The sequence below is a fragment of the Drosophila tropicalis genome, unplaced genomic scaffold (genome assembly GCF_018151085.1).
Source record: "Drosophila tropicalis isolate 14030-0801.00 unplaced genomic scaffold, ASM1815108v1 contig_593, whole genome shotgun sequence".
Lineage (NCBI taxonomy): Eukaryota > Metazoa > Arthropoda > Insecta > Diptera > Drosophilidae > Drosophila > Drosophila tropicalis.
The window spans coordinates 18850154-18863564 of NW_027173070.1; the positions used below are offsets into that span (position 1 = coordinate 18850154).

At 35.5% G+C, this 13411-nt stretch overlaps 1 protein-coding gene across 1 annotated transcript in view; it reads left to right on the forward strand.

Annotated features, from left to right (window-relative positions):
- Positions 1 to 12355, forward strand: part of Mid1 — a 50096-nt gene extending 37741 nt beyond the window's left edge. Inside the window, exons 4-6 of the mRNA XM_068290214.1 lie at positions 8739 to 9292; positions 9358 to 9515; positions 9960 to 12355. Coding sequence (XP_068146315.1) covers positions 8739 to 9292; positions 9358 to 9515; positions 9960 to 11077 — 1830 coding nt within the window. The 3' untranslated portion in view covers positions 11078 to 12355. The remainder of the gene's footprint in view (positions 1 to 8738; positions 9293 to 9357; positions 9516 to 9959) is intronic.
- The last annotated feature ends 1056 nt before the right edge of the window (positions 12356 to 13411 follow it).

The window sequence follows — 13411 nt, forward strand, 5'->3', positions numbered from 1 at the left end:
TTGCCAACAACAACAACAACAACAAGAATAAGAACAAAAACAACATCAGTAGTAGCATCAGCAAAAAAAAAAAGAAGCAAAAGCGTAAATATAATGGCGGAAAATGTGAAAAATATACAATAGAAAAATGCTAGCCAGTTATGACAGGCAATTAAATTTCGACTAGGATAGCATTTTGTTGGCCAATTAGCCAAAGGACAGACAGATAAAAAGAGAGAGAAAGAGTGAGAAAGAGAAAGTTGACATATACACGGAACAATTAGGATGAAAAGCTGAAAATGTTAAATGCAAAGTGTGTGCCAAAAATGTTAATGACAAGAATTGGTTAAAGCGCGAACAGCTTTTTGGCATATTCCTAGGGATTTTGTGGTCTTAAATTTTTTTGCTTTTCTGCTTGCTGCACGTAGCTAACATGCAACAGCAATGAATGCAATGTATCTGGGCTCTCTGAAGGTAACACGTGACCGTGTGGCAAACAAAACAAACGAAAAGCAATGCAATAGAGCGAGATAGAGGGAAACAGAGACAGAAACTGTGGCAAAAGAGCGAGAGAGATACAGAGAGCGAGAGTGAGAGGGTGGGAGAGAAAGAGTAAGGGTTGGCTAAAAGAAAACTAGCAAAATGGTTGGAAAATAAAAGTTTATCCTTGGACTGAAAAGCAAGCATTACTTAAGCGAGCCACAGAGTGTCGAGCAAAGCAACGAGTGAAATGGCTAGGGACACACACACACACACCGAAAGAGAGAGAGAAAGAGGAAAGAGGGAGAGGAAGAATGTAAGTGAGAGAGAGAGTAGATGAGGAGAGGATGGCCAATGCGACAACACGTGCCACAGTTGGTCAAGTGCGTTGCCTGGGACCTAAGACCTGAGACTGCGACTGCGACTGCAACTGCCACTGCAACGGGCGAGGGCACTTTTGTGTGCTGGTTAACAAAATAAACAACAACGAAAAGAAGAATAAAAAGTACATGGATGTGTGGGTTAGAGGAGGAGGGGTAATGTGAAGGGAGGGGGTATAAAAACACAACCAACCAACATCGTTGCAAGTGAAAGAGCAAACGCATCAAAGTTGTTTCGTGTTGTAATTGTATAGCAGCCAAATTGCTATTGCCACTTGGTACAGTGGTACACAAACACACACACACACACACATACTTACAGTGTGGCTAAAGATATTTTTTTCCCCTTGCTTATCAACTAAAACCTGATGTGGCTAACCCGATGACAGAAGAAAAATGGGATGATGGGAAGGCAAAGGAGATGTAAGAGGTTATTGGTTATTGTAAACTAGTCCCTTGTAATTGTGTTCAAGTTAGTCTAAAGATTCAATTAAAGGTGACAAAGTTGAAAATAAAATTGTGTGTGGGAATTGCCTTAAATAGCTCTACAAAAGAAAGAAAATTGACCCAGTTATTGGCCATCTGGTACCACAGCTACTGAACGTTAGTGGGCGCCACTACAGAAGATTCTTCTTTACACAAAACTTAAATAGTTGTTCTCAAATAGTTTTCAAAGCTATTTGGTAAAATCTAAATGGTTAACATACGACAAATGTTTGGATTTTGTGGACCAAAATGTTTTCAATGGCTTAGAAGACTTGGAAAAATTAGTAAGCATGACAAAATCAAACTGTTTAGGTCTTAAACTCAGTGTCACTGCAGATTTTCATTTAGCAAATGTTAGAGATTGGAAAATTGAGTTCAAATGAACATGAATATTCTTTTTGAGTAACTTTTTACAATAAAGATTTGAAGATTAAGCTCAAATTAACATGAATTTTCTTTTTGAGTAACTTTTTAGAATTTATTTAGCACGTTACTCAAGAAAGTATAATTAGCTTAGAAGCTAAATTATAATGAATTTTAAAAGGTTTTAAGCTCTGTTATATTTCAGTTGGTGCAACTTATTTATTGATTAGTAATAAAGTCAATATAATTCGTCTTATTTATTGTCAGCAATATAAAAATTCACATGAGAACTAAGAATGGTCTATATAATTATCGTCAACATAATATTTCCCAACTCAATGCTTATGAAACAAGTTGATCATATTTTTTCAATAACTTACGATTTTGTTATCTATAGAAATGTTTACAATTTGCCTAAAAAGTAGCCAGTTTACATAGGATTATTGTAATCTTTAATTTATAGGATTACTCGATGTCCAAAATCCGTTCTTTTTGATGAACTTTTATGTAAATTATTAGAGTAAAACTATATTTGCTTTTTAATTATTTCCCTTTTTTTTATTAGGGCTTTTAGATTATACAATTGTCTGCCAGTTCGCAGTAGTTTTTAATATAGAGTCAATAAGACTACTCATTTGTATGAGTTAAGTAAATTTGATTTCATTTTGAGAGACCTAAAATAATAAAAGTATAGCCTACTTATAAGGGCATACAATAAAAATAGGTGCCATCGCAGTTTAGTTTCAGTTTCAGTTCTCAGAAAAGAGAGAGAGAAAGAGCGAGTCTGAGAGAGACATAGAAGAGGGTTTCAGTTTCATTTTCATTTTGCCATTATGCAAATTGGTAACAACAACAAGCCAGTTTGTATTGTTGTTGTTGTTGTTGTTATTGCGGCTGCTGTTACTAGTCATAAATTTTTGCCTGCATTGGTACAAATCAAATCATAACTTATTTGCATACATACGACTACGAACTAGCTCTCTCATTCTCCGTGTCTCTATTTGTGTGTGTGTGTGTGCCATATCAATTACATTACATGGGGGTCCCTTGCATGAACATTTTTATGTTTTTTGTGTTTGTGTTATATGCTGCGCAAATCTTTTTTGCCAAATTCAGTCACGTTTTCATAACGCACTGACCACCGAAGCTGAAGCTCGAAAATATTCCAGAGAAAGTGTATTAAATTCCTGCTGAATTGGGTTTCTCATCTCTTGCCGTGGCCAAAGGAATAAGAAGTAGAATAAAAATAATAAAAAAAGGACCAAACATATAGAGAAACAAAACCAAACCAAGAACAAGAAGGAATATTGTCTGGAAACTAACAAACGAAGAGCGTTGAGTAAGTGCGCTTAGAAAACCATAAAATATTTATGGTTCGAACACAATTTTTGAAGGCCAATGCAGAAAGCATAAACTTTTTGATATACAAACATCATCCAGAGAGAGAGAGAGAGCGAAAGCGTGAATGAGACAGAAGAGTGTGAGTGTAAGTGAAAGGGGGGTTCTGATGGAGATGAACCATAAATGGCAAGCAAACAAAGTAAAACTCAAGGCTAAAACAGTTCACTTTTTGGCCAAAAGAGAAAAAGAGTGTTGGGCTGAGCCCACATTGTGGTAGAGTCTTTTTGTTGTTATTTTTCTTTTTGGTGAATTGTCAAAGTTTTAGCACAACAATTTTTAACAGTTAACCAATGTCAATGTATTCTGTATACACACACACACACATACATAGGTATTATATATATATATTTATTATTTTTATATTTTTGCTATTTTTATTACTCATCTATGTGTGTGGGTGTGTGTGTGGTTGTGTGTCCAGTTCAGTTCAATGGAACATGAAATTATGATGATAGTAAAAATGAAGCGAAATGGCCAACTCGTAAATCAATGTCTCGGCTGCTGCCGCAAGTAATTTTTCTTTCTCTGTCTCCCACTTTTGCTTTTGCTCTTTTGTGGAAAACAAAAATTCAATTATTTTGCCATATGAAACGGTCATTGACTGAACGTTCAAAGTTCTTGTCTCTCTCCCCTTCTTCTGTTCTTTGTTCAGTTTTGGTTTTTGGCCATTAAGTGTGATGACCTTAACCCTTAGCCTACAATTTTAGGACGGCAAACTGAAAGAATCTTCATTTAACTAGAACTTCTTTCTATCTTTGAACTTGCCGCCAACGCACACAAATTTCAGCTCATCAACATATAAATGAAGAATTAGTTAAGTTTCATAGTTTTATTTTTATACAAACATTCAAAACGGTTTGTCTAAAAAATTGATTCAGTTTAGTTTTCTGTCATTTTTATTAATGACTTTTGTGGCCATCTCATCAAAAGATCTTTTCGAACTTTCATGCAATTATTGCAGTTCATTAAATGAGAAAAATTAACAAATGAGTTATTTTAAATTTTATTCAATTGAATTTTTACTAATCGTAATCCTTTTATACGTAAGAGTCCCTCAAACTGAACTAATCTTTTATCTCTAACACTTAAGAGTTCCGTGTCTTACGGCCGATGAATGTGAGAAAAAAAGGCAACATTTTTATTCTTTCTTAATTCAAAACACTAAAATTATAAAAATTTAATCTGAAAGTTTTAAAATATGACTAAAGTTAACAACAATCTCTCAGAGCCACTGACAATTTCAATTATAATTACATCTTGGCTTAAATTAAGAAAAGAGACTTAATATTTTTGTTATAAACGACACCACAAGTTAATTTAGTCTCTCGACCCTGCCAATCTATACAGTGAAAACTTTAAATCGTGGAGCTGGGTCTGGAGCAGTCTTCAGGTTTCGAAGAAAACTTATATAAGTAGATTGGTCTCTAATCTCTGGTTTGTAGCCATTGTAGCCCATTCTTATGACTCAAGTCCACATCTTCTTAGTCATTTAACCAAAGGATATTTAACTTAGGGCTCTCGCATAGTCCTGGCCTTTGTTTTTACCAGAGTTTGAAACAAAACATAAACTGGCAAATTGCAATGCCATCAATTATTTAATTTCGTTGTGTAATAGCGTAGTTAAAAATCTATTTTCATTAGAATGGAAATGCAATTTTCGAATTCATTTTGTGGCTTCAGCTTTGAAACAGGAAAAAAAAACCGTTGCGGATCATTAAGCCAAATATTGAGTTTGACAATTTATCAACATCGAAGGGATACGCAGCTGTGTATGAGTGAGAGTGTGGGTGTGGGTGTACGCACATCTCTTTCGACGGCCCCATTTTCTGTCACACCCATCATCCGCACATACAACGCCCCTGCCCACGCCCTCCGTCCATTCTACTGTTAGCCAGTGCGGCCATGCATGTGAAAAGTAATGGACGAAAAACGTGAAATTCTGGTTTTCGATTCGACTGACTTTTGTATATTGCGTGCCATCGTGTGTGAGTGTCGAGTCCTGCATGTCCTGGCATTTTAACTGAAGGCAAGCTTAAAGGGATTTCAACTGGAGATTGGGCCTTGGTGGGTTCAATTCGGATGGGAATGGGAATGGGCATGTGGTCCTTTTTACATATGTAAAAAATGTAAATCCACACCTGTCCTTTAGCTTGATGGATTTCGCATTTTTTTGCGCTAAGCTTGTTTATGGTTATTACTCCTCCTCTTTTCGCTTTCTCAATATGTGTGTGTGTGTATGTGTTTTCTCTCTTTTTTAAGCTCTTCAATTAAATTTTCTGCATCGCTAATTGAGTCTTTCCCGTTTGCTACTACTTCTACTACGACTACTACTACTATTAGACTAAGGACAAGTTGGTGTCCTATTAATGAAAAGTTCGTTTCCTTTGCTGCTCGTCTCTCTGTTATAATTAAATAGTCATTTCGTATGTTGTGTGAGTCAAGATAACAAAGTTCAAGTAGGCGAACTAGTTGCTTGCACTCAAAGTGTGTGTGTGTGTGTGTGTGTGTGTGTGTAAATGGGTGTGGTCTCGCCCAGATTTAATGCTGGGGGTCGTTGTTATCATTACCCATCATGTCGCATAGTTTAATTTGATAAACTACTTTACACAAATGTTTCCAAGCATTTTATGACTCAAAATACTTCTATATGGACCTACTTAAATATTTGCAGAATGCCATTCTGTGTGATTTGAAATGCCGCAGTAATTCAGTTGACATAATTTGCATTCTCTTCCTCCTTTTTCTTTTATTTTGGTAGTGATAATTAGTAGCCATAGAAAGGAATATAAACCATTGAACATGCAACACCTTTTAACATAGAATTTCTTCTGTCTTTCACTGTCTCTCTCTCTCTCAGAATTCTAGTTGACATTATAGATAAAATCTTAAAGAAGTTAAGTTTAGCTAAGTCAAATTTATCATTCCTTTGCATCTTGTGTCTGAATACACTTTAAAACTTATCTGAAACTGTATGTGGGACAAGCTGACCCATGTGGCTTATGGGCTTACTCCGATATTTTTTGACCATATATCAACAATGAGTAGAATAATGATTTTCCCAGCCCAAGGACATCGTCACGCTGACATAACATGAGGCTAGAAATAATCTCTGATTACAAAATAGTCTTCGAAGCGATCAATGAGAGTTTTTAAGTTACAATTCACATTCAACATAATAAATACCATTACACCATTATAGCATACTTAAAGGAGGAAAGTTTTACCATATTGCAGCCGAAGATCCGTTCAAAGTATCCCCCTTTTTTAGTCTTTTCTGTTGCAACTTGTCACAAGTAGAGACGAGAGCGTAGTGCGATTATGATTATATCACAAACATTGTTTAAATTGTAAGATCCAACCATAATTTTAGTTGCAGTTTAAATTAAAAGGACAAATTTAAAAAGCCCTCAAACAGTTCCCATGAGACAACTATCAATTATACGGCTATAGCCAATGGGTGCATCTCAGCCCTTACGACCTATTCACGTGATTGGTCCAAACCGACCAGTCCTAGGCTAGGCCGTGCTCATGAAAAGGCGGATCGATATGCTCCAATGACATCTCCATAGAAAACAGACAGAAGTCTACTGTAGGTGTTGATTAAATGGGTAGTTCTGGGCTAGTTTACGGTACCGCAGGATACAATTAGGCTATATTCCAAATAATTATTGCAAGGTCCTTGTGGCAATCTACCATCTTCTATCTCTTTCATCCAGATGCATGCAGGCTTCACTACTTTCAATCATCAAATGTGCTGCAAATTTAAAAAAGAAGCTTAAAGGCAAAGGCATACGAATAGTTGAAAAAACTGATAGACTACTTTGCATAGAAACCGAGAGACAAACAAACACAGACTAATTTCTATGCGGAATTGTTTTTGATTCAAAAATTTCGACGAAAATTTGTTCTCGAACATTTCATTTGCTATGCTCAATTAACTCGCAAAATGTGCATGGTTTGTTAATCATTTGTGTTGCGGTCTTTCAGTCTTGACCACCTTCTGCGAAAATAGGAGAGAGGGGTAGGCTGGGGAACGGTGGGGCTTAATAAGCCGCATGAAAAACACTAACACATTAATGACACTGTTGCTGCAGCCGGACTTTGTATGGTAACCACAAGCCAACATGCCGTATACGTGATTTATGAATGTGGTGCAAGCATTGCGGTTATCGCTAGCGAGTAATTAGAGAGCCTTGATAAAATCGAGCTGGCCAAAAGGAATATAATTGCACCAGAGCTAGAGGGTTAATGGGGAGGGGACTGAAATTAGAGTTCAATTCAATTAGTCTTGTGTTTGCTTTGTTTTACACACTCACACACACACACACATACACACCCACAAACACACATTTGTACCTCCCCCCTCCCCATACACATAATTGATTTGCTGCACTTTCCAATTTAAAGCCAATCAATGTGCCTAAATAAATATTGATCCATTCACTTTTGGGCTATTTACTAAATGGCACATTCTTTGGACCAAGAAAAACTAGTTTAAACTCCCCTGCCCCCTCCACCCCATCCCCAAAAAAACAACTTCCCCAAATCATTTGGAAAAACTATAAAGCCAAAATGCAAATTTTAATAAATAAACAAGAATTAAAAACAAAACGAAAACGAAACGAAAAAAATAAATAGTTACTGCAGCCCGCAAAAATGTTGAAACGAAAAATTCCAACTAAAAGAGGCTTGAAAGAGTTTTGTTTAGTTGGTTTACGGAGAGGAAAATAAAAAGCAGAGAGATTGAGAATACGAGAGAGGGAGAGGCAAAAAAATTAACAAAAATATTTTCACTAACCAGAATAACAAATTGCTTGTTCAAAACATAAAGGGAAAAACTTTCACCAGGGAGACCAAAATGCTAGCTAGAGGAGAGACGAACTTCGATATGAGTTTTTAAACTATTTAAATACCCTTTAGGCAAAATGTGTCAATGGGTATACGCAATTAGCCAAAAGTAACTAAAAGTTAACATGTAAGTAAAACAGTTTATACTAGAAGGCAACAAAATTTCTTTACTCTGAGGCAATTGGCAGGGAAATAAATATAAAGGAAAAGTCATGATTGATTGATCCTGACTTTGTTTATGTCATTTATAGCATTAATAGTTTGTTAAGCCTACTTAATTTCCAACTATCGGCGATGTTTGTGATAAAGCAATATAAGGGAAACCTTCTAAGCTTAAAAGGCTTTTATCTGAGGCCTTGGGAAAATGTCTCTTTCATTCGCTTGAAGATTCTTCTAAAGAAGATTTATTCAAGGGCAGGACAAGGAAATGTCCAGGTTATTCGTGAAGTTTAAGAACCATCAAGTTCTATCATCAGTATAAGAACTTCAGCGCTAAAACTAGTTGGGAATTACAACTGATTGACGCGAAAAAGGATTGGCAAGCTTTCAATAGAAGAGTTTACCCCTTTGTCCATCTTGAGTTTAATAAAATGAATTACTTTTTCATATATATCCTATCCTACATATTACTTAGTCTGACATAGTTACGTTGTGTAGCTACCTCAACTTTAATATAGAGTATCTTAAAGTCGGCCACTAAGAAAGTTCTTTTATATAAATATTTTATAGCTTACCAAAAAAAGAAAAAGAAAAATGTTTACCAAAAGTATTAAAATATTGTATAAATTCTTGTAATTACAGGAAGCATATCGTCGCTGGGTATGCAGTACTCTAGTGCCATATTTTGCCGAGCCAAAGGATGTTGCTCCCGTGGTTGCTGCTGCTGCAGATGCCAATGACCAGGAGCAGAGCAAATCAACAGTAAAACGTTCGCCAAGGAATGCAGCAGCAGCAGCAGCCGCCGCCACAGAGGCTGGGATGGGGCGGCAGGAGATTGGCATTCAGCATAAATCTCTGAAATTAATCAGCAATAACAATAAATCAAATAATGGCAATAACATGAACGGGCATCAGATTAATCAACAGCAGCAGCAACAGCAGAACGCGAAATCAGCCAACGGCAAGGACAATGGCCAACAGCAGGATAAGTTCATTGACAGGCAACTGGCTCAAACATTTTACAATGTTGTTGGCTTGGCCAAGGCCGTTCACCAATCTGATACTGAACGTGAACAATACCAGCAGCAGCAACAGCAACAGCAACAACAACAACAACAATCCAATAACTTCATATCGACTGCCAATAATTCGGATCCCAGAGCAATGGATCCAGTGATATCAAAACTGCAAAAGAGGCAAGTTCCACCGTGTATAATTACAATAATTGCTTAACTTAAAAACCAATTCAATTCAATTGCAGATCAACGCGCAAGGCAGAGTTACGCAAACGACGACGGATTCGTCCCTGCCTGAGCGTCTGCCAAACAGTGGAACAAAAGTGCCCCTATCTGCTGCCCGCCGATCGCGCCCCCGCGCTGCCCACCCAATATGCCGGTGAACCGACATTTCTCTGCCTAGGTAAGTATCATATCAAACGGACACATTGGCATCAGAAACTTCAGTTTGAATGGAAAACCAACAATATGAACTGGAAGTAGGAAATTTTGATATCATTAGCCATAAATTATGGGCCATGAAGTAAAAAAAACTTCAAAGGTGCTTCAATTTGTAGTCAGCAGAGTAGAGATGTAAATCTGTATATAATTTCCATTTAAGTGTGGAAATTTTCAAAAAGTTTCCATTAGTTTTGGTTTTTCACCTCTTGATAACTCTTTTAGAGCAAAAAGCAAGCAAACCTGTCAATTTGAAATTCTTAGCATACTTTTGGGAACTACAAACTCATTAAACTTTTCATTTAAAGTAAAGTTGTTTCTAAATCTGATTGCTTAAGCATAAGAGAGTCATTTTTTAAGGGTACTTTTTTAAACGTTTTCTTTAACATTTGTATTATTTGTTTTGCAGATCAAAATATACCCGAAACCGGCGAGCAGCTGAAGAAATCGAGTTATGGCCCCAACGATTGCTGCTATAGCTATTGCAATGGGCCCTTTGAGGGCATTTGCACAATATGCCCGAACTTTGCATCGCAAAGTGAATCCCCCTCATCCACCGCAGCGAATGCCACACGTCCACGTGTCCACAATATAACGCTCACATTGAGCTCACCGGCGGGCGAACATGCCCGTGCCAAGAGTGTGGCCCTGGCCCTGAGGAATTTAACCAAAGTGCAGCAGCAACAGCAGCTGCAGAGTGTGGACAACGAAGCAGCCTTGCTGGAACGTTTGCCCTATTATGCCCATCATGACAGTGTCTACTATTATGATGAAGATGGCGATATGCCAGAGGCGCCATTATCTGGCGGCTGTGCCACAGTGCCGACTGTGACAAGTCGCTGTACGATTCCATATTATGCCTCCGGAACGGAGGCATCATCAAAGCCACTGCCCAGTACGAAATTATTAATCTGGCTAAGCGCTCTACTAGGACTACTAAGCAGTTGTAGGGGAGGTGTAGCGGCATCTCTGGCTGGGGTAACAGCACAAGGACGAACAAAGGGAGCTGGAGGATTGAGGCGTCATCACCATCATCATCATCATCATCATCATGAGTGTGCAAATTGTAGAGCACAAAATCATGAGCAGGAGATCAGGCAAATCGATGATGGGCAACCATTAATAGTTGCCATAACGAAAAGGAATCGACAGCAGCAGCAGGAGCAGCATCAGGACCACAACCAGCAATGGCCCGGGAAATGGTCTTGGGCGTGGGCGTGGGTGTGGGTGTCGGCATGGGCGTGGTCATTGAATATTACTTATAAGCTAACATTAAAATGTGGCAGCAACCACCATCATAATACTCGTTGTCGCAGTCGAAGTAAATTTAAATGTAAGCCAAAACCAAAACCAAAGTCTAGCATAGAAATCGACGGATCGACGGGAATTGGCAATGGCAGCGAGTTGATTTGCATTAGGACTAGAAACTACCGTTATTTCTACTACTACAACTATAACATAAACGATTGGTGGCGAAGATGGTGGTGGCTCTATATGAAAAGCGACAGCCAACGTTGCGCCTTATAGTGCCTGCAACACGTATGCGGACAGCTACTAATTAAAAGCAAAAACAAAAGAGAAAACTAAAAAAAATATATACGAGAGAAAAATTCAAAACGAATTAACCAAAAAATAAAAACAAAAACAACACACACCAAAAAAAAAAAAAAAAACAAAATGCAAAGGAGAATTATATAACATAAACAAAAATAGACAGAAAGCTGCATGATGGAAAACCCCAACAACAACAACAACAACAACAGCAACAAAAAATTTAAATAAAATTACAAAAAACACAAAACGAATTATATAAACCCTTTAAAATATTTATGGTCCTCTCTTTCAAGTGAAACCAAAAACAAAAAAACGAAAAAATTAATTCATAAATCTCTAATAGCATATTTTATTACAACAACAACAAAAATAAAACAACAACAAAAAAACTAGAACAAAATGAATATATTAATATTTAATTAAACAAAAAAGCAAACTGCCACAAAAATAGGTTTTTTTTAGGTAAACATATATAAAAAAAAAAAAATAACTTTAACTGGCGAACAACAACAACAACAAAGGAAAACAAAAACAAAAATACGAAAATAAAATTTTAGGTTAGCTAAAAAAAAAAAAAAAAAAAAAACCAATCGAGGAAACGCATTAATAAAAAAATAAAAACGAGATGAAATTTACATTTAGACTAATGCAAAAAAAAAAAAAAAACTAAGAAGAAAATTTCAAATTAGCGGAAAATAAAAAGAAATACTAAAACGAATACAACAAAACTTACTATAACAACAACAACAACAAAATTTAACAAAAAATAATACCGAAAATACTAAATACAATTTCACTAACAACAACAACAACAACACGAAAGTATAGGCCGCGTATCAACCACCTTTCCAAAAACAAAAACAAAAAGAAAATCGAAACATAAACTTTACTTATATATAAAACAAGAAGAAGAAGAAACACAAAAGAGAAACTTAGTTTAAAAAACAAAAAACATAGTCAAGTTCAAAGATTAAATATTAAAGAAAAGGAAGAAGAAATACCAAAAACCGCAAATGTGTCTAAGTATGAGAATCTTTATTTAGTTTTTAAACAATGACAAAACAAACATTTGTATAACCCGGAGAGGAAAAATGAAAAAAGATTAGGCCAAACAGGACGAAGAAAAGCCAGAGAGCAAAAGAAATTAAAGGTTAAAAAGGAAGAAAAGTATATATAAATATAAAATATAAAAAAAAAACGCACAGTAAAATGTAATTTTTAAGATTCATTCAGAACAAACAAAAACCAAAAGCCAATATATATATATATATATATATATATATATATATATATATGAGAGAGAGAGAAAGCGAAGAGATCGAGAGAGAAAAGAAAAGGAGAAGCCTAATCCGATATATATATATATATATATATATATATATGTATTAATAAATTAATTAGTGCATACAAATAATATAATAATAATAATTTTTGTAATAAAGTGAACTTTAGTAGCATTATATATGTACATATATATACATATGTATGTATAATATGTATAATAATTACCAACAACAACAACAATTTATCGTACATAATTGCAGCAAATGAACCGTACAGTAAGCATATTCAAATAATTAGTTACTAAAGAAACAACAACAACAAACATGCTAGTCGTATTTGGTATTAACTAATTGAGCCTAATTGAACTAAGCCCTCGGAATAAATAAAAAGAAGATACACTCTCTTCCACACACACACATACATTGCATACCCACTTTTTGCACAAGTAAAAAACAACAAAGAAGAAGAAGGAACAACAAAATTAATAACAAAATTTAATCAATTCAATTAAGTATTAACTTTGGCATGCCAAAGTTTCATTTATTTACCCTTGCGCTGTCCACATACTGTTTGGAAGCACTGTTTCCTGTTTCTAACTCATTTCATTCGCTTAAGTTGAGAGAAACCAAAACATTATCTTTAATACATATATTAAACGATTTTAAATGAATTCAGATTCATTTCAAACATTTCAAAATGAGTTTAAAATGTTCTAGAGAAAGTACTTAACTACTAAGTAATGAAGTAATGCTGAATCATAAGAGTGAACTCTCGCAGGTTTAGAACTTTCTTATATTAACTAACAACAAATTGTTCCGATAGTAGCTAATTAAAATTTAAAACGAGAATCTGTAAGAAACTTCTTTAACCTTTGAGTTCTTTTTGAATTACTTCTCATTACTCCTGAGTGTAATTGAATAAAACCCATTTTAAATTCTATTGAATGGACATAAACTTTCTTATATTAACTAACAACAAATTGTTTCGATAGTAGCTAATTAAAATTTAAAACAAGAATCTGTA